Source organism: Orcinus orca, chromosome 19, assembly GCF_937001465.1.
Source record: "Orcinus orca chromosome 19, mOrcOrc1.1, whole genome shotgun sequence".
NCBI lineage: Eukaryota > Metazoa > Chordata > Mammalia > Artiodactyla > Delphinidae > Orcinus > Orcinus orca.
The window spans coordinates 20,028,566-20,046,307 of NC_064577.1; the positions used below are offsets into that span (position 1 = coordinate 20,028,566).

Genomic DNA, 17,742 nt, shown 5'->3' on the forward strand with positions numbered 1-17,742 from the left:
CAGGACTTCCGCTGCTTTAATCAGGTTGGGCAGAGGGTGGGTGGGCCCCTCCCCTTAGTCGAGGTGGCCCACAGGGGTACAGGGTGACGGGACGGGGGTCTGGGACCCTCCTGCTCTGCTCTTGCCTGACCCGGGAGGGCACCCTTTCCAGCGGGTTTTGGGGGTGACAGCAACCAGGATGGGACCTGCAGGCCTCTGGAGCGGGAAGCCAGGAGGGGGCCCTCTGCTGCCACCTGACTTGTCCGTCATTCTTTCCTGCTCGGTGGGCCCTTCTCTGGGCAACGCAAATCCCCCCTCAAGGTGACCGGATACTTCCTGGATGAGAGGTTGACCGAGGGCCCTGGGACCTGGGCGGGGGCCGAGGTTCCAGTTTTGACCAGTTCAGCCCTAACAGGGAGCCCGGGCCGGATGTCTGCTGCTGGCCACCTCAGCCAGTGTCACTGCTTAACCGCTCTGCCTCAGTTTCCCCTCCGCCTCTGCTCTCCTAAAGGCGAAGAAGCAGTCTCTCTCCTGCTCACTTGCCCGGCCTCCTTGGGAGCGTTCGGGACTCATCCTCACTCCAGTGCCTGAACCCGGAATCTGGAATCTGGAATCTGGAAGCGCTGGCCTGGCCTGGCCCCCGGGAGCCTCTGGCTCTCTGAGCTGGCACGACAGCGGCGCTCGTCTTGCTGGGTGGTGGCCCAAGGTGAGGTGTGAGAACTTATATAGGTGCGCACTGGCCTTGTTGCAGGGGCTTAGCTCGCAGACCCCCAGAGTGGAGCCTCCCGGGGTGCTCAGCGTCTGCTGAATGACGAGCAGTGGAATTCTTAAAAATATCTGGAGCTTGGGGCTTCCCTGGTGGCGCAGTGGTTGAGAGCCCGCCTGCGAGGCTGCCGATGCAGGGGACGCGGGTTCGTGCCCCGGTCCGGGAGGATCCCACATGCCGCGGAGCGGCTGGGCCTGTGAGCCATGGCCGCTGAGCCTGCGCGTCCGGAGCCTGTGCTCTGCAACGGGAGAGGCCACAGCAGTGAGAGGCCCGCGTGCCGCAAAAAAAAGAAAAAGAAAAAAAGGGAGTCTGGCTGACAATGACACCCTTGTCTGCAGAAATGCCATATCAACTCCCGTGGGAGTTGTTGCTGTCATCAGAGTCCGTAACTGGTGAGAAGCATGTTTTGTGGGCGGCCCTAAGCTGGATGTGGTGATTCAGTTGCCAGGCGGGGGCTGGGGGCCGTTGGCAGGAAGCATGGTTTATGTACCCGGCTGGCCCCCAGCTCTGCACCCTGGGCACGGCTGGCCCGCCTGGAGTGGATTCCACACCCCCTACCCCAGGCCAAGGCTTGTGACTTACCTTTCAGCTGAGGCTTATTGTTATTCTGAATTGCATGTGGAGAGTTGCCATGGATTTCTAAACAGAAAAAGAAAAATACAAAGAGTAATGCAGGGACTCAGTGAACACTGACCACGCAGAATGTCAGCAGTGTCTCACGGTTTTTAAAGGGAGAACTTGGCATTGGAGGCATCCAGCTGTTTCCTCCTCTTGTCCCTAGAGGCAGGGTCTTAGTTCTGTCCCCGGGGACATCTGGGCCACGTCTGGAGCCATTTTCGGTTGTCACAGCTGGGGAGGACGGCCGGCATGGATGGGTGGGGGCCACAAAGAGTGACCGGCCTGAGGGTCGACAGCGCAGAGGTGGGGAGACCCGCCCCGGTCACAGGGGGCAATGAATCTGGGGCTCAAAGCTGGCCCTCAAAGCTGGCCCTGGCACATACGGGAGGGGCACTCAGCGCTGTGTGGTGGGTACAGGGTGCTCTGGGCTTCTGCAGCGTCCTTGTCCATTTGACATGTGTTTGAGAACATGGCAGTTTGACACAGACCTGGTCTGTTTCAGTTCGCTGGTTTAGCTGCTTTGGGGACGGCGCATCTGGTTTACCCGAGCCCCCGGAGTGCACACCTGTTCCACGCGTGCCGATAGGAACAGCTGTGCACTGTGTGTGAGCTCTCGGGGCAGGTGCCGGGGTTTGGAGCCCCCATACCCAGGAGCACCGGTCCAGGGGCTGCCGATAGGAACAGCTGTGCACTGTGTGAGCTCTCGGCCAGGTGCCGGGGTTGGGAGCCCCCATACCCAGGAGTGCCGGTCCAGGGGCTGCCGATAGGAGCAGCTGTGCACTGTGTGTGAGCTCTCGTGGCAGGTGCCGGGGTTGGGAGCCCCATACCCAGGAGCGCCGGTCCAGGGGCTGCCGATAGGAGCAGCTGTGCACTGTGTGTGAGCTCTCGGGGCAGGGGCCGGGGTTGGGAGCCCCATACCCAGGAGCGCCGGTCCAGGGGCTGCCGATAGGAGCAGCTGTGCACTGTGTGTGAGCTCTCGGGGCAGGGGCCGGGGTTGGGAGCCCCATACCCAGGAGCGCCGGTCCAGAGGCTGCCGATAGGAGCAGCTGTGCACTGTGTGTGAGCTCTCGGGGCAGGGGCCGGGGTTGGGAGCCCCATACCCAGGAGCGCCGGTCCAGGGGCTGCCGATAGGAGCAGCTGTGCACTGTGTGTGAGCTCTCGGGGCAGGGGCCGGGGTTTGGAGCCCCCATACCCAGGAGCGCCGGTCCAGGGGCTGCCGATAGGAACAGCTGTGCACTGTGTGTGAGCTCTCGGGGCAGGGGCCGGGGTTTGGAGCCCCCATACCCAGGAGCGCCGGTCCAGGGGCTGCCGATAGGAAAAGCTGTGCACTGTGTGTGAGCTCTCGGAGCAGGTGCCGGGGTTGGGAGCCCCCATGCCCAGGAGCGCCGGTCCAGGGCCGGGAAGAGTTCATCTGCATTTTCCTGGGTCTCGGAGGCTGAGCATCTTCATACGGATGTCAGCCCCTCGGGTTGGCTCTGGGGCCTCTGAACACCTCTGTTGGGTCCTGGTCACCCTGGTGATGCAGACACGGGTCACTGCCCCGCCAGCGTGCTGGACACTCATCCTCAGAGCTGCTGGTTTCCTCTCTGTGCTTCCGCCGCTGGCCCGGCCGCTCTCCAACAGGAACGACACGGCTGGTTGGGTTTCGGCTTTTATCTTCCGTTTTATGAGATTACATTGTAGTAACCTTTGCTGGACTTGGACGTGCCCAAGCCTCCTGACCTGTTCCTGGAGGGTAACTTTGTTTCCAAGTTCTGGGGCTTGTCATTCGCTCCCGTGTCTGTCCAGGTGGGGCGGGGCAGGGCAGGCAGGTCTCCCGCTGACGCCGGCTCTGTCCCTGCAGGCAGACCTCTGCGTTATGACCCGGCTGCTGGGCTACGTGGACCCCTCAGAACCCCACTTTGTGGCTGCAGTCCTCACCATCGCTTTCAATCCGCTTTTCTGGAACGTGGTAAGTGCCGCAGGACAGGCTGTGCAGAGGGATGGGTGGACGGGTGGCTCTTCCCTCTGCTCGTCTGTCTCTGGCCAGCATGGGAGCATCGTCCTGCTTCCCCATCGAGGTCGGCACCCAGGGAGGACGTGGACCGGGGAAGCCCCTCACCGCGGGGTCCCACGACATCTTGGCCTCAGCGGACAGCAGGTCCCTGCGGGGCTTTGCTCCCCTCCTGCCACACACACAGGGCAGCCGCCTTCTTAGGGGCCCCCCGCAGCAGGTGTGCTCCATAAACATCATCACTTTTTCTAATCGAGGCTTCCTGCAGGGTCATCTGCAGCCCTTGGGCTGAGGGGTGCTGGGGGCAGGAAGGAGCTGACAGCAAGTGAAACGGGAGGCAGGTCTGCGCCCAGGTCTTCTGTGGGTGCAGGGCCGCGCGGAGGCTGGGGGCCTGGGGGGCTGGCCAGGTGGGAGGTAGGGGGGAGTGGGCTCGGAGCAGTCCCTCCTGCCAGCCCTTCTCGGAGACATCCCTCCCCTGTCAGGATGTGGGGGAAGCCCTTGGGGTTTCTGGTCTGCTGTCCAGCATCTCTGGTGGGCTGGAAGGGGCAGTAGACATGCTCCCCGGGCCACCCCCGAGGCGTCTGCTGATGCAGAGCGTGGACGTCCTGTGCTCACCTCGAGGGCGGCCTGCTGGACGCGGCGTCAGCACACACTGTTCTGAGCTGTCTTCCTCTCAGGTGGCCGCTCGGTCCCTGGGGCAGAACGGACCTGTTTGCATCTGGTTGACGAGTTAGGCCTTTTCTTCATCTGGGGAGAGCAGGGTGGGGGCAGGCTGCTCATCTCAAAGAGGCTGCAGTCAACACGCCGTCCCTCCCGACAGACTAACTGGTCTTTCCGGGATGAACACACGGCCTTTTTCATACGCCCCGCTGGTTTCCTGTGCCGCTGTAACAAATGACCACAGACTGGGGACTTTAGAACAGCAGGAATATATTTTCCCCTGGCTCTGGGGGCCAGAAACCTGAAACCAGTACTGGTCAAGATCCAGGTGCGGGCAGGGCTGTCCGCCCCCCAGCTCCAGGGGAGGGTCCCCTCCAGGAGAGCCGGCTCCAGTCCTCAAGGCCAGCATCTTCCCCCCACCTGCCTCCCTCCTATAAAGAAACGGCGGGGGGGTGGGGACAGCAGTCAGGGCCCCGCCGACCCAGGACAACTCCCACCTCAAGACCCTGAAGGCAAGCTAAGCCCCCTCTTTGCTGGGCAGGCAACCTCCACCAGTTCTGAGGGCAGGACGTGGACATCATTTAAGCCTGATTTTCAGCTGCCACACCCTTTACCCTTCATCGTCTGGTGCTGCGGGAGGGGAAGGTGCACTGGCTGGGACGCGGGGAGGGTGGGGGGAGAGCAGAATCACCGTGGGGCGGGCGAGGCGCGGGCCACCCCAGCTCTGGCCGGGGCCTGTGTCAGGGCCACTCAGGCAGGAGGGGCCAAAGCTCCCCAGGAGGCCTGAAGATGTTTCCCCACAAAGCGAGCTCCGGTCCCCCGCCCCCCAGAGCTGCTCCGTCCCCTCAGGCCCCCTCCCGCCGAGGCCTCTCCCCTGGCTGTGGGTCTGTATGCTGTAGCTTCCTGCCTAACACACCTGTCATCTAGTGGGTGAGCTGGTCTCCAGAGGCCTGCGCGCCAGGTGGAGAGTGTTGGAATTGAGCTGAATTGCAGCACACCCGGCTGATGTCAGCATTGTTCGGACGTGTGGGGAAGACCCTCCCGTGGAAATTGGTGCAGAAGCGGGGTGGAGGCGAGGGCTGTGGGGAGCTCAGACCTGCCCCAGGGCCTCCAGGTGGAGCCAGGTTTGGGGAGTGGCTGCCCGGGGCTGGGCCGCAGCTCTTGGGCCATCTCTGGACGCGCTGCCCTGCCTGCCCACCTGGCGCCAGCACCCCTGTTGCTGTGCCCGCAGGGGGCCTCCCGCCCTCTCTCGTGGGGTGTCCCTGACCCCGTCCCTGCCATGACCTCCTCTTCTTCACTCACTCACCCCACAAGTGCTCTTGGGGAGCCCGCTGTTGGGGTGCTGAGTGGCCCGCGGGGGCAGGGGGATGAGCCCACGAGGTGCACGGATGGGTTAATGTTGGGAAGAATAAGTGCTGCAGAGGGACCAGCTGGGGCGTTTCCTTTGTCACCTGTGTCTCTGTCTGGCCCAGAATCTCCTCAGTGCCAGGACCTTGTGTTCCGGTGCTCGGCTGCGCCTGGGCACGTCCAGACCCCGCAGAGAGCTCGCTCTTTGGCCCTGGCCCACACCTCCCCGACATGCTCCCTCCCCCACCTGCAGGAGAAGGCCGCCCTGTGCCAGGGTCTGGACCAGCCTGCCCTCCTTGCTCGCGGTTGCCCACCCCCCGCCCCCTGCTCAGCGTGGCCCCACCAGCCGCTCCTCTCCACCTTCCGCTTGTGCTCTCGCCCCGCAAAGACAGGGCCAGGGATCGCCCCGCACCCCGCCTTCTAGGACAAAGTGTGAGCGGTATGGCTGACCCGCTTTATCCCTGGGTGTCCCGCGTGCCCAGAGCCTTTCGTCCTGCTAGGTCACCTGGTCTGCAGGGAGACGCACCTCCCCAGAAAGGGGGGCGCTCCCCATGCGCCTTGGGGGGCCCTGGCACAGGGGCGTTCTGCCGGCTGAGTCCTGGCGGCCGCGGGCTCTCAAGGGAGCGGGGGGGGGGGCAGCAGGACGGTAGGTGGCGCTGTGGGCAAGGCCAGGACAAGGGGGGTCCCCACAACCTTGTGTGCGTTTGCTGCGCGGCTTCCGTGTCTGCCTCGGTGTCAGCCACTGTGGGGTGGGCTCGGCTGCCCCGGGGACCCCCACAGGGGCCGGGAAGCTGACGCTGCGAATGCTGAAGCAAGGGCAGAGGCTGGGGTCCCAGCCCCTGTGTTCACGCCCCCTCTGGGCCTTGGTTTCTCCATCTGTGAATGGAGGCCCATTGGGCTCTGAAGCACCGCAGCCACTCGGCTTACCCTGCCCCCCTGGGGTGACCCCGCACAGGCCCCCTGGGAGAGGACGGCCTGCCTTCCTGGAGCTGGCAGCGAGGTAAGACTGGGCATCAGACCTGTAATCCAAAAGTCGGAGCTGGTTACAAGGAAGCTGGTGTCTGGAGCTTGTCCAGGAGGCAGGGCGAGGGGTTGGGCGGCTCCTTGGCTTGGGGGCTGCGAGGGGATGAGCTGGAGGCTGGGCTGCTGGAGGAGCTGGGATGCGGTGCAGGTGGAGAAGGGGACAGGCCGGCCGGTCCCCTGCGGGAGGGCCCTGAGTGCTGGCCTGCAACCGGGTTGTGTGCTGGAGCCGGCGGCGACGGGCGTGCGCGAGGTGTACACGCGTGTGCCCGTGTGAGTGCGGGGGAGTTGGGCCGGGCGTGGACAGGCTGTGTGACACCGTTGCTCCCACCTGGCTCAGAAGTTCGGCTCCGAGGGCACGGCCACGTACCCACTGGCTCTGTGCCGAGTTTCTAGACGAGGCGCGTCCTGCGTTTGCAGGGATGCTGAGTGGGGCTTCCTGGTAGGGCCCGTGGCCCAGCAAGGGCTTTCCTCTGAGCAGAGCCGGCTGGCCGGCCGGGCCTCACTGAGACTTCGGCTCTGGGAGCACAGGGCTCTGGCCGGCCGGCCGCCGTCCGTTCCGACCGATGTCGCCCAGGACGCCGTGGAACAGCAGCTCCCCTGTCCGCCCGAGCTGTGCTCAGAGCTGGATTCCTGCAGAGCTGATGGGTGTCTGGCCTTGGCTCTGCAGTGGGGACAGTCAGCCTCTTGTCACTAGGACCCATGCTGGCTCCTCTGGCCACGACGTTGGCTCGAGCGCAGGATGTCCTGTGGCGTGTGCGTGGGTGTGCTTTTCGAGGAGTAGGCGTGTGTCCTCTGGTGCAGGCAGCCCTGCCCACCCCTTGGCCCCATCCCTCTGAAGGGAGAGCCGTGCCAGGCAGCAGCGTCGTCTGTGGGCAACGGGCTGCAGCTGCGCTAACTTCAGGTGTCCGAGGATCGTGGCGGTAAAGCGTACGTGGCGGCTGGAATGCGGCTAGCTTGCCTTCTGCCGGGACCGTGCGGAGGCTGAGGGGGTGAGGCGGGAGGCTCTCCCACCCGGAGCCCCGGTGAGACCCCACCTGAGCTGGGCTTCCTCTCCTTCCCGGATCCTGACGCTCCAGGGACGCAGCCTGAGTTTTCTCACGAGTCCTGCTGGGGGCCGTGTGGGTAGAGGATGCGCCTCCTGCTGGGGGCCGTGTGGGTAGAGGACGCGCCTCCTGCGACGCTTCACTTGGACACGACCGGCCTCTGCGCAGCAGCTTGGGTGGGACAAGGTGGCTGCAGCGGCGGGAGGGCTTCTGGTGGGTCATCTCTCGGGCCCCTCCCACACGAGGGGCAGTTTGATGACCTGGCCTCCCCTTGGGGTTCCCAACAGATCAGCCCTCCTGCTTCGACCTTCCTGTAGGCCTTGCAGCCTCGAGGGCCCGTCCACACCTCCGTAGGGTGTCTGCTATGACCTTCCCTGGAGCTCTGGTGTCTGCCCTCTGCCATCAGCAGGCTTGGTCTCCTCGTGCCCCCATGCCTTTGTACGGCCTGCTCCCTCCTAGAAGGGCTCCGCCACACCAACCTGCCTCCTGTTTCCCTCCCAGGCCTTCACTGGCCTTCCCTGTGCCCTGGCCCCGAGCAGACGTGGCCCAGCTCCCTTCCAGCCTCCCTGACCCGCAGATCTGTGGTCGGTGTTGCTCGCGAGTTTACGTTTCACCTCCTACCTTAGACCGAGGGCTCCTGCCTTGGAGTTAAGGGCAGGCCCAGTGTGATCGCAGGTGAGCCCAGAGTGGCCCGGGGTGCCGTGGGCCAGGCAGTCCCTCCACTTGGTGGAGGGGTGCTAGGTCCTCTCGCTGGCCGCACGGTGCCCACCTGGCTGTGCCGTTGGCTTTGCCCCATTCCCTGGTCTTCCTCTGAGGCCAGCTGACGTTCCGGGGAAAACGTCCAAGGCTTGGGCTTTTGTCTCATTTCACTGCTGACTTGCTCTGCCCTGGGCCTCAGCTGCCTCATCTTAGTTCTGGAGGAACTTTTCTCAAGGGGGGCTGCCAGGCTGTGGGGGGAGGGCAGTGGGTGTGAAAGGGTCTGGAAGCACTGGGCATACTTGGCCCAGAGGAGAAGCAGCCATGGGAGCCGCCTGGGTGCAGGTGCGTCCCGGGTGCAGGTGCGTCTGGAAGGGCTCTTGCATCAGCGCAAACTCCCAGAGCTGCTGCCTGAGCTGAAGGCCCGGTGCTCTCACTTGTCCCAGAGTCTTATGCCCAGAAATGCTCCACGGCCTAGGGATACGTCTTGGAGAGTGTTTTGTAGCTGGTGACCCTTTCCTCGCCTCCAGGAATCAGGAATTGGCCTGGGAGAGGCTCTGAGATGCAGGGGCAATGGGTGTGCTTGTCACTGGCCGACGCCGGGCCGCGTAGCGCCTGGAAGTGCCGTGGGCTCCCCGTGGTGTCCGGCCGCTGCCCGCTTTGGGGCCTGCCACCTTTCCTCTGATCCCGCCTCCTGGTCCCCTGCCCTGGCACCCTGAGCCTCAGGAGGGCTAGGAAGCGAGGTGGTTAAGTGCCGGCCCAAACACCCTGGCGATGGATGCCCACAGCACCTCAGGGCAGGCCCCTGGCCTCGCCGTGTTGCCGGATCTAAGATTCTTGTAGTTTCTCCAAAGAGGCGTCAGCCTGGAGGGTGGGCTCCGGGGAGGCAGAGATCACGAGAGTCGGGGGGCCGGAACACAGGGGTCCTGGGCAAAGAGGGACGGAGAACCAGGCCACCGGATGCAGCAGGGAATCAGCAGAGGGCGGGGCGGAGCCTGCACAGCTCCCCCGACGGTACTTCCGGCTCCGGTGCCTATCGTCTGAGGCTCTGGCCAGCCTCAGAGGGCAGCCCCTGTACTTGGGTACCAGCCCCTGCAGGGAGCGGGGGTCGCCCCGCCTGTACACACCTCTGCTACCTTTCGCTCTGTCCAGCCGCCCCTGCTGCAGAGGGTCCCAGGTGGCCCAGGGGCTGGTGGCTCTGCAGCACAGTGAGGGCCACTGCAGCTCCACATCGGACTGACCCCAACTGGCCACCAGACGGCGCACAAGGGATGCGAGGTCCTCCTGCCTTCCAGGGCTGTGCTTGTGGGCAGAGGGGACCGCAGTGAGGATGGTGAGGGCCCCTCAGCCCCCTGGCTGGACAGGGTTATCCTCCTTCAGGGTCATCCTGCGGCTCAGGTAGGAAAATAGCCTGGGAAGCATACACTTTCCACAGGTGTGTATACAGGGGCCTGCTCCTGGCACATAACGGGCACCTGTTCGCCTGGCGCCCCACCTGTCCACCCACAGGGCTCCAGGTGAATAACGGGTGGGAAGGGGGTTCTGTGAATTACAGTAAGAAGAGTCCAGCCCTTGTCCTGCAGGTCATGAGCGAGGTGGCTGGGCGTGGGCGCCTGCGAGGGTCAGTCAGCCGTTGGGCGTGGTGCCTTGCTCTGTATCTCCCCACCAGCCCTGGGGAGGGGAGGGGACTGAGGGATTGCACCGCAGTGATGGGCAGGACAGCCTTGGGGCTGGGGGCTCTGGGGGTGGGGCGCACTCGGTGATGGCCGTCCTGGGAGTGAGAATTACTGTCACCACCCCCCAACAGATTTGATGTGCAGACCCGGGGTGGGGGCGGGTCAACCCCAGGCTTTTCAGAAGCAGCAGCTGAGGACCAGAGAGGTGGCTTGACCTGCCCGGGTCCCACAGCTGTAAGAGCAAGAGCTGGGCCTGGCAGCTGCGGCTTCCGCTCCTGTGTGTCATGCCCGCCTCCGTCCCACCCCCCGGAGGGCCTGCCTGGTGCAGACACAGCCCTATGTGTCGGCCTGGCCTGGCCCAGATTGGGCAGGACCTAGGGCCCTGATGGCCGAAGAGGCCCTCACGACCCTGCAGCCTGGGGTGCATGAGCGTGCCCCGCGCCGGCTTCCTGGCTGGTGTGCACCCCGCCCCGCCTGTGTCAGTGTTATGACGGCACGTGGACTTTCTGTGGGCAGGGCCGCGTGTGGGGCGCCCACAAGGGGCAGCCACCTGGAAGGGGCGGCTGCACGTCCTCGGGCCCGTCCTTGGCCTGCTTGGCCCTAGGAGCCCGGTGCAGCCGTGCCCCCCGCCCGCCCCCGAGTCCTCCCTGCCTGTCTCGCGGCCCGGGGAGGGGCGTGGGCCTCTGAGCACACCAGCCTGTCCTGCTGCTGTTGCCTCCTGGCCGGGACCTGGGCAGGATTTTTCGCTTTTCTGAGCCTTGGTTTTCTCATCTGTAAAAAGGCACAGAACCTCGCTTGGAGCCGGCCGGCAGCTGCCGCCCCTCCTTCCTCTCCGGCCACCTGGTGCCCTTTGTCGGCCTCGCCCTGGCCGTTCCTCGTGGCTGGGCTGCCTGGGCAGTGATGCCGTCTTGCAGTGACAGGGCTACACTTGCCGGCCCAGCCTGGGGCAGGCCCCCACCCTGCTGGCCTCACCATACCTGCCGGGACAGGTGCTCCACGTTAGCCGTGCCCAGGTGCCGCATCAGTGCCCCTGTGCCCGTGGCAGGTGGCCCGGGAGCAGGGTGGGGAGTATATAAGTTTCGGCCCCATCGACCGTCAGGCTGCTCGCTAAAGGACAGAGGTCAGATCTCACACCTCGGCTGGTGGTGGAGGTGAAGGGAGCCGATCCCCTAATGCTGTCTCCCTGTCCTGACGGCCAAATACCTGCACAAACTGCTTCCCGAGAAACAGACGAGGGGAGAGGAAGGGGTGTGGTTGAAAGCACCAGGGTTGCCTGGCTGGCAGGACCGTGGTCCTCCCGGAGGTGGCCACACGGATGCCATGAGCAGGGGCAGGGCCCTTCCCGGGAGCACTGTGGGCTTAACGGGTGCAGAATTCGGGTCCCTCCGAAACAAACCCTGATGGCGTGGGAAGGCGTTCCGGCGTGGGGGCGGTCCTCAGGAAACAGGGGGAGTCGCAGGGACCTTCACGGGCAAGGAAGGGAAAAGGGCAGGTGCTTCCTGCCTTCCCGCAGCGGAGCGCAGACGGTGACCCCGTGGCCAGGTGACAGGTGGAGGACACTGGCCGGGTCTCCCCATCTGGGGGCAGTTGGAGCCCTGATCCTGGTTCTCTGGCCCACGTCTGAGTGTGGCCTGCACGGAGGGTCTCAGCACTCGGCCCCGAGGACACGGTGGGGATGGTGGGGACCTCATAGCCTTTCTAACCCCGCCGCCTGCCAGGCGCCTTCAGGCCTGAATTTGTGGAAGTGGTGAGCGGCCGGGGGTGGGGGGGGCGCTGGAACCCTGCGGGCCGTGGTGCACAGGCGGGCAGCCCTCCAGCAGGCGGGGCTGGGACAGCGTGTTGAGAAGACACTGTTCCCCCACACGGATCTGACACCTTCCCGGGTCAGTGCTGACCCCCACCCCCCCAACAGGGAGCTTGGAAAGTCAGGTGTGAGATCCAGTGGCCTAATTTTAGACCTTGGGTGTGCATGTCAAAACAGCAGGATGATTAAAGAGAGAGAGAGAACGAGGACAGCCCGGCTTCAACACTTAACTCTGAAGCCAGCACGTTCCCTGGGGGAGCATCACCTGCCACCTGACAGGGCTGCGCGTGGCCTCGGGGGGCGGGTAGGAGCCCCCCCTCCCCGGGCGGAGTTCAGCGGAGATGCGGGCCGGACCAGCAGGTGGGCGGAGGCCTCCACGCTGCAGAGCAAGTCATGGGGTGGAAGAGGTGTGTTTGTCCAGCACCGTGGGAGGAACCTGCTTTGGGCAATAAACCTGCTGGTGCGCCGGGAAGCTTTCAGCTCACACAGGTCCCCGGCCTGCTCAGGGGTCAGATGGCTCGTTGGCCCCGGGGCTGGGAGGCAGGTCCTGGGCTGTCCAGTGGTTCTGACCCCTCGCCGGCTGTCACGTCCCCTGCCCACGTCTCCCTCCTGACCTGCCACTTACCTGCCGTTCGGGGCTTGTTAGGATCATGCGTGAAGGGAGAGCGTGTCCCCCTGAGGCGGGAGTTACCGTTCCCCGCGGGGGGGCACCTGGGAAGAGCGGCGTGACCCTCCTCCCCTTGGTCGGCCTCGAAGATGCAGGATCGATCGCTCCAGCCCCCCTCACCCACCCAACCCCAGGGTCCCTGCCGTCTGCCCCTCCCCCTGGGCGCGGCCACTTGTTTTAGTCTCTCTGCAGTTTAGGACATTGAAGGTTTTAATGTTGGCCACGCGCACGTGCACCGTCCACCGTCTGCGGAAGGCGGATGGTGAGAACGGCTGTCTGAGCCCTGCCCCGGGCCCCGGACGTGCCCTGAGATGCCCACCTGCCCACCTGCCCCCACCGCAGCCCCTGCAGGTCCCTCATCCTTTCGTTCGGGAAAGCAGAGGATGCTGGTCTTAGAGCAGTGGTGGGAACTGGCCTTTGTTAGGGTCCCCTAAGCGCTGGGCCCTGTCCTCACAGCCCCTCTGAGTGGATTTTGGAGGCCATTCACTTTCACACCCAGAGGCCTCTGCACTCTTTCAGCCCCTTGTGGGGATGACCTGTCATTCGCTCAGCAGGCCCCACCAATGGACGAGCAGCTGATGTCACCCTTTGCCCCATAAACAGCCCTAAAGTAAACGTCTTCATCCTGCTTATCTGCACACGTCCAGGATCTGCTTCTGGACCCCGGAACCTCTGGTCACCGGACCGTGTGGCTGTGACTGGTGGAGCTGGCAGGGAGGCCCAGGGCCCCACATCCCGAAGCCCACTGGCTGGTGGCTTGAGCGCGACCCTTGACCCCTGGGTGCTGCAGGAGTCCCTGAGCCGCCCCAGCCGTGCATCCACGAGGCCCCTGGGGCTCCTGCTTCAGCCGGGCTGAGCAGCGGCTCGGGAGGCTGTGCGGGGTCTTCCGGAGAGAGCATGCTGTCATGCTGTTGTGCTGCGGGCAGGGGCCGTCCTGTTCTGTGTTCTGTCTGCTGCGTCCTCGGGGGACACAGAGCCATAAGCCCCCCCTCAGGGCCCCAGAATGTTCCCGCGGTGGGGGGAGCGTGGCGATTAGCACAGAACACGGTATTTTGACCCAGGCTGTACTCAGTGAGGAGAGACTGTCCCCAGGCGCAGGGCTCTGCGAGGGGATTGGGTTTCCATCAGGACGCAGCCTTTTTGTGTTTCTCAGCTGCCGGGCGGGGTGGGGGGGCGGTGAGGACGTCACAGCCTCTGGGAGCTGTGTGGCCGTGAGCAGGACGCGCACCTCCCAGCCCTGAGACCCGGCAGAACAGCATGGCTTCTGCCCGGGGAAGGGGTGGGTTGTCTCAGCTGTGGCTCCAACAAGTGCGCAGTGGGTCTGGGAGGCGGCGGGCGGCCGGAGGACACGGGGGCCGCCGCGCTGTCTCGGCAGCTGTCGTGGGAACCCGCTAGATTCCAGAGTAAAAGGCCAGGCTGCCGTCACTGCGCAGGGCTGGGCCCGGTGCTGGGTCCTGCTGGGTCCGGGAGACTTCTGGACGGATGTCCCAGATCGGGCGTGTGCGCGGCCTGTGGCACCTGTGCGTCCCGCCCATCTTCAAGGCCTGCATCCACACATTTGGCCGCTGGCCGCGGGTATCCGGGCCGCTGGGGGCCGCGGGCGAGATGACCCCCAGCCCTCTCCACGCCGCTCTGCTCCTCCGCCGTGGGGCACCCCTCCGCGCGGCCCCCGGCCTCGTACCTGCTCCCTGCCGGTGCAGCAGCCCTCGAGCCTGGTCTGTGGGCGGCGGGTCCTGATCAGCCGGGGTTCCTGCGAGGAGCAGGTGGTGCCGGTGGGCCCTGGCCGCCGGGGGTTCCTTGTTCAACCCCAGTGATCCCACAGGCATCTGGGGTTTCGGATTTCCTCTCTCTCTGGCTCCTTCGTTCCGCCGGCTCCTCCCCCATTCGCTTTGTCACCTGCAGTGTCCCTCCCTGCGCCTCTGGCGCTTTCTGGTGAACCCTGGCCCACTCCGCCCCCCATCCCCCACCCCCCATGCCGGCAGGTGGCCTGGCCGGCTGGACGGGACTCCGCTGGTCTGGTCCGGACAGCACCCTGGGGCGTTGCAGGCCACATGTTCCTGCTGGAGGACCCATCTCTCTGTGCTCTGTGTGGGTCTCCTTTTCAGCCCTCAGGCCTCGAGTGAGGGTCACCTGCCAGAGAGGCCTCCCCACGGCCCTACCCCAATTTATTCTTCCTCCCAGCACCCTTCTCTGGCGATCACATCCCCAGTACATCTGCCCCGCACTGGAGGCCCCGAGGGCAGAGGCCACGCTGGCCTGGTCTCCTCGGTACCCATTGGCTGCCGGGGTCGGGGGGGGCAGGCCTGCAGCGCGGGGAGACTGGCCTGGCATGGCCGCGGCTGCTCTGTAAATACCTCCCCCGGGTGCCCCTCGGTGCTGGATTAATTCTCCTGAACCTCTGCCCCAGGAGGCCGTGCCTGGCCCCCAGCACCTGGAGCAGGGGGGTGCTCAGCTCCGGTCCTGGAGAAACCACGGCCCCCCAGCCTCAGCGGGCCGCCGGGCTCAGTCCTGAAGGTCATGTAGACTTGTGCAGAGGCCCAGCCCCTGGCCACCTCGTTTCTGTCCTTTAAAAGGAGAGGAAACCAAATGGAGCCCAGTGGACAGGGCCCAGGTCGGCGTGCGGCAAAGTGAATGATCCCAGCTCAGCGCTGAGTTCAGCGGCTGTGAGGACACCAAGCGTGTTTGTCGGCACAGAAGCTCAGCAATTATCAGGAGCTCGCTGGGACTTGGTGGTGGCCTCCAGGTCATAAGCCGTGGGCCACAGGCGGGGTCAGCCCTCCCCTGGAATGGCAGCCCCTCTTCCCCTCTTACTAGCTGAGACCCTGGAGTGACAAGCATGCCTGTTGATTCCCACCCCGCCTGGGGTGAACGGTGTGGTCGCCCCCTCCCTGGGCTGCACTGGCCTCCCAGCATCTTTGTGCTGGTCCCTGGGCGAGAGGCGGTGGCCGGCGGGGTCGTGTGTGGGACGGGCCGCTCCAGGCTGCTACTCGCAGCCCCGCAGGCTCGCGTCCTCGGCAGACTCAGCAGGAGCCTGGCCGCAGGAGCCTGGCCGCGTGTGCACGGCCCCATCTGCTTCTGCACAGAAAGCCCCGCTGCTCCCGTGAGGCACCCAGGCCATCTGAATGTGCGTCCAGTGGGTTCTGGGCTGCTGGGCTGGGGCGGGGTGGCGCCCTGCAGGTTCCTGCTGCACCTTGGCTGCGGGACGCACTCTCCCCGACGCTGTTGCTCCCCTCTTTCCCCATGAGCGACGGCTTTGCCTGCCCCCGCCCACCGCCCACACGGAGGCGGCTGTGGACGTGGGCACTTAGCAGGTCGGGGGTTTGGCCAGTGTCCGCGAGCGCAGGACGCCCGGGAGGCTTGGAGAGGAAGAGGCCCCCCCCTGGGGTTCCCAGGCTGCTTGAGGAGGGGGGAGCCTCCAGAAAAGACTCCGGGACTCGGAAGACGGCATGTGGCCCAGGGGATGGAGGGGACAGAGTGGAGACCCCCGAGGACGGGAGGCTCCTGGGCAGAGGGAACTGTTTTTTTAATTTGCAAATTTTAAGTATGTGGAACAGTGGCGAGAACGGGCCTGCTGTCACCCGGATCCCAGGACATCCTGCACGGTTGCTGCCCCTGCGTCGTTGCATCCCCAAAGCTAAGGACGTTTCCTGCCTCAGCACGACCTCATTATCATGAGAGAGAACATTGTGAGCAAACTTTGGAAGCAAGAGCAGGGTTTGTTCTGTGTTCTGGAACGAGCGGGTGAGTCATGGCATTGGCCGCCCGCCCCTGGCCCCGGGGACAGGGGAGGCCGTCAAGACCCTGGGGTCCAGGGTCTGGATGAGGTGAGGCCTGGACCCAGGATGCAGGACAAGGTGGGAGGGACAGCCAGAGGAGGGTCTTCAGCATGACCAGCAGCAGGCGAAGGGCGGCGGGCAGCCCCTCCGGATGGCCGGGACGTGCGGGAAGCTGTGGCGTCCAGGCAGATGGACGTGAGGGGACGCGGGGCCTGTGGCCGCTGGGTGGCCTGGGACGCCGGCACGGAGCAGGGCTGCCCGGGGGTGGCCCGTAGGGCTGGGCTCCATGTCGGTGGTCCTGGCCGGCCCGCCTGACGTGCCCAGGAGAGGTCAGGCTCTGAGGGGTGGGGCCTGGTCGGGGATCCGGCGACGTGCCGCCCCGGGGCAGCTGGGGACACCGGTGGCCCTCAGAACTGGGAGACGCTGGGTGAGGCCAAGGGCCTGGGGCCGTGGCGGCTCTGGAAGGGGCACCGGAGCGTCACCTCCGTCACCAGCGTGGCCTCCCCTCCCTCCCATGAGTGTTTCTGGCTCCACCGACAGAAACACTGAAGGTTGGGGTGGGGGGTGGGGGGCCGTAAACTGCCCACGTCTCCGCCCAGGCTTCACGTGGCAGAAGCTCCTGGTGCAGTGGGAAAGGGCTCTTGGGCCCTGAGCCATCGTGCCCAGCCCTGCAGGGCGTCGGGGCTGGTGGAGCTGTTGGAGTCCAGCCCGTCTGGAGATCGGTGCCAGCAGATCGGGGTGGGGGGCAGGGGGAACAGCCCGGAGGCCCAGGGGCTTAGTGGCTAGAGACAGGCTCTGGGTTCAAGGCTGGGCTTTCCCACTTCCCAGCTGTGTGGCTTTGAGTGAGTCACTTAACCTCTCTGTGCCTCTGTTCCCTTGTGTGTAAACTGAAGTGCTTTCCTCGTGGGTGGCGGCGAGGACTGAGAAGGTCCCCGGGCGGGCGCTGCACACAGTAGCTGCTGTGCTCTGATCCCATCCAGCCATCATGAGAGGTGCTGACTTCTCCTGGGAAGGCCGTTCCCGAGGTTCACCAAAGCAGGAGCTCCATCTGCGAGCTCTCTCCTCCGAGGCGCAAAGCCTGTTGTTACAGGGACCTGACGGCCACCAGAGTCCCCAGAGAGTCGCGTGCCCCGTCAAGCTGAGAGGTCAAGGAAGGCAGGAGCTTGGTTTTGCCGTCTGCCTGTAGCTGTACTCTGAGCCCCAGACGGCCCAAGGGGTGTGTGTGTGATGCCTTCTGTGGCTGCTTCTAGGACAGCACCTTCCAGGGGTCATCCCGTGGGTGGGGAGACGGGAAAGAGGCTCATACACCAGCACACCCGAGGAGTCGAGTGTGCAGCAGGGTCGTGGGTGTGCACAGAGGAGCCCGAAGCCAACTTTGGGGGAGCTGCGTCGGGAGCAAGCGGCTGCAGGGTCCCCACCGTGTCCTGGAGCAGCACAGCTGCCTCGCCATCCCAGGGTGTCTGGTTAAAGCGCAGATTCTGACTCGGCAGGTCTGGGGCAGGTCCTGAGAGCCTTCCAAGCTGCCGGTCTGCGGACCACTCTGGGTTTGAGGAACAGGTTTAGAGGCAGCGAGGAGGCCAGCCTGTGAGGGAAGGCAGCTGGAGAGAGCAGCACCGCGCCCCCAAGCCCTCCTGGCGTCAGGTCCCCCCAGACGGGGCAGCGTCCCCAAGGGACGGCATCGTGGCCCCGGTGGC

The 17,742-nt window shown here is 65.2% G+C and overlaps 1 protein-coding gene across 13 annotated transcripts in view; it reads left to right on the forward strand.

Moving 5' to 3' along the window:
* Window positions 1–17,742, forward strand: part of PEMT (phosphatidylethanolamine N-methyltransferase) — a 47,661-nt gene that overhangs the window by 6,059 nt on the left and 23,860 nt on the right. For 11 of the 13 annotated variants that reach the window (XM_033422672.2, XM_049702138.1, XM_049702142.1 and 8 more), the window contains one exon: window positions 3,207–3,314. The exons of 1 other annotated variant lie outside the window; for it this stretch is intronic. In XM_033422672.2, the coding sequence (XP_033278563.1) occupies window positions 3,222–3,314 (93 nt within the window). In that variant the 5' untranslated portion in view covers window positions 3,207–3,221. Of the gene's footprint in view, window positions 1–168; window positions 686–3,206; window positions 3,315–17,742 lie in introns of those variants that run through there. One more of the 13 variants, XM_033422673.2, reaches the window with a different exon arrangement.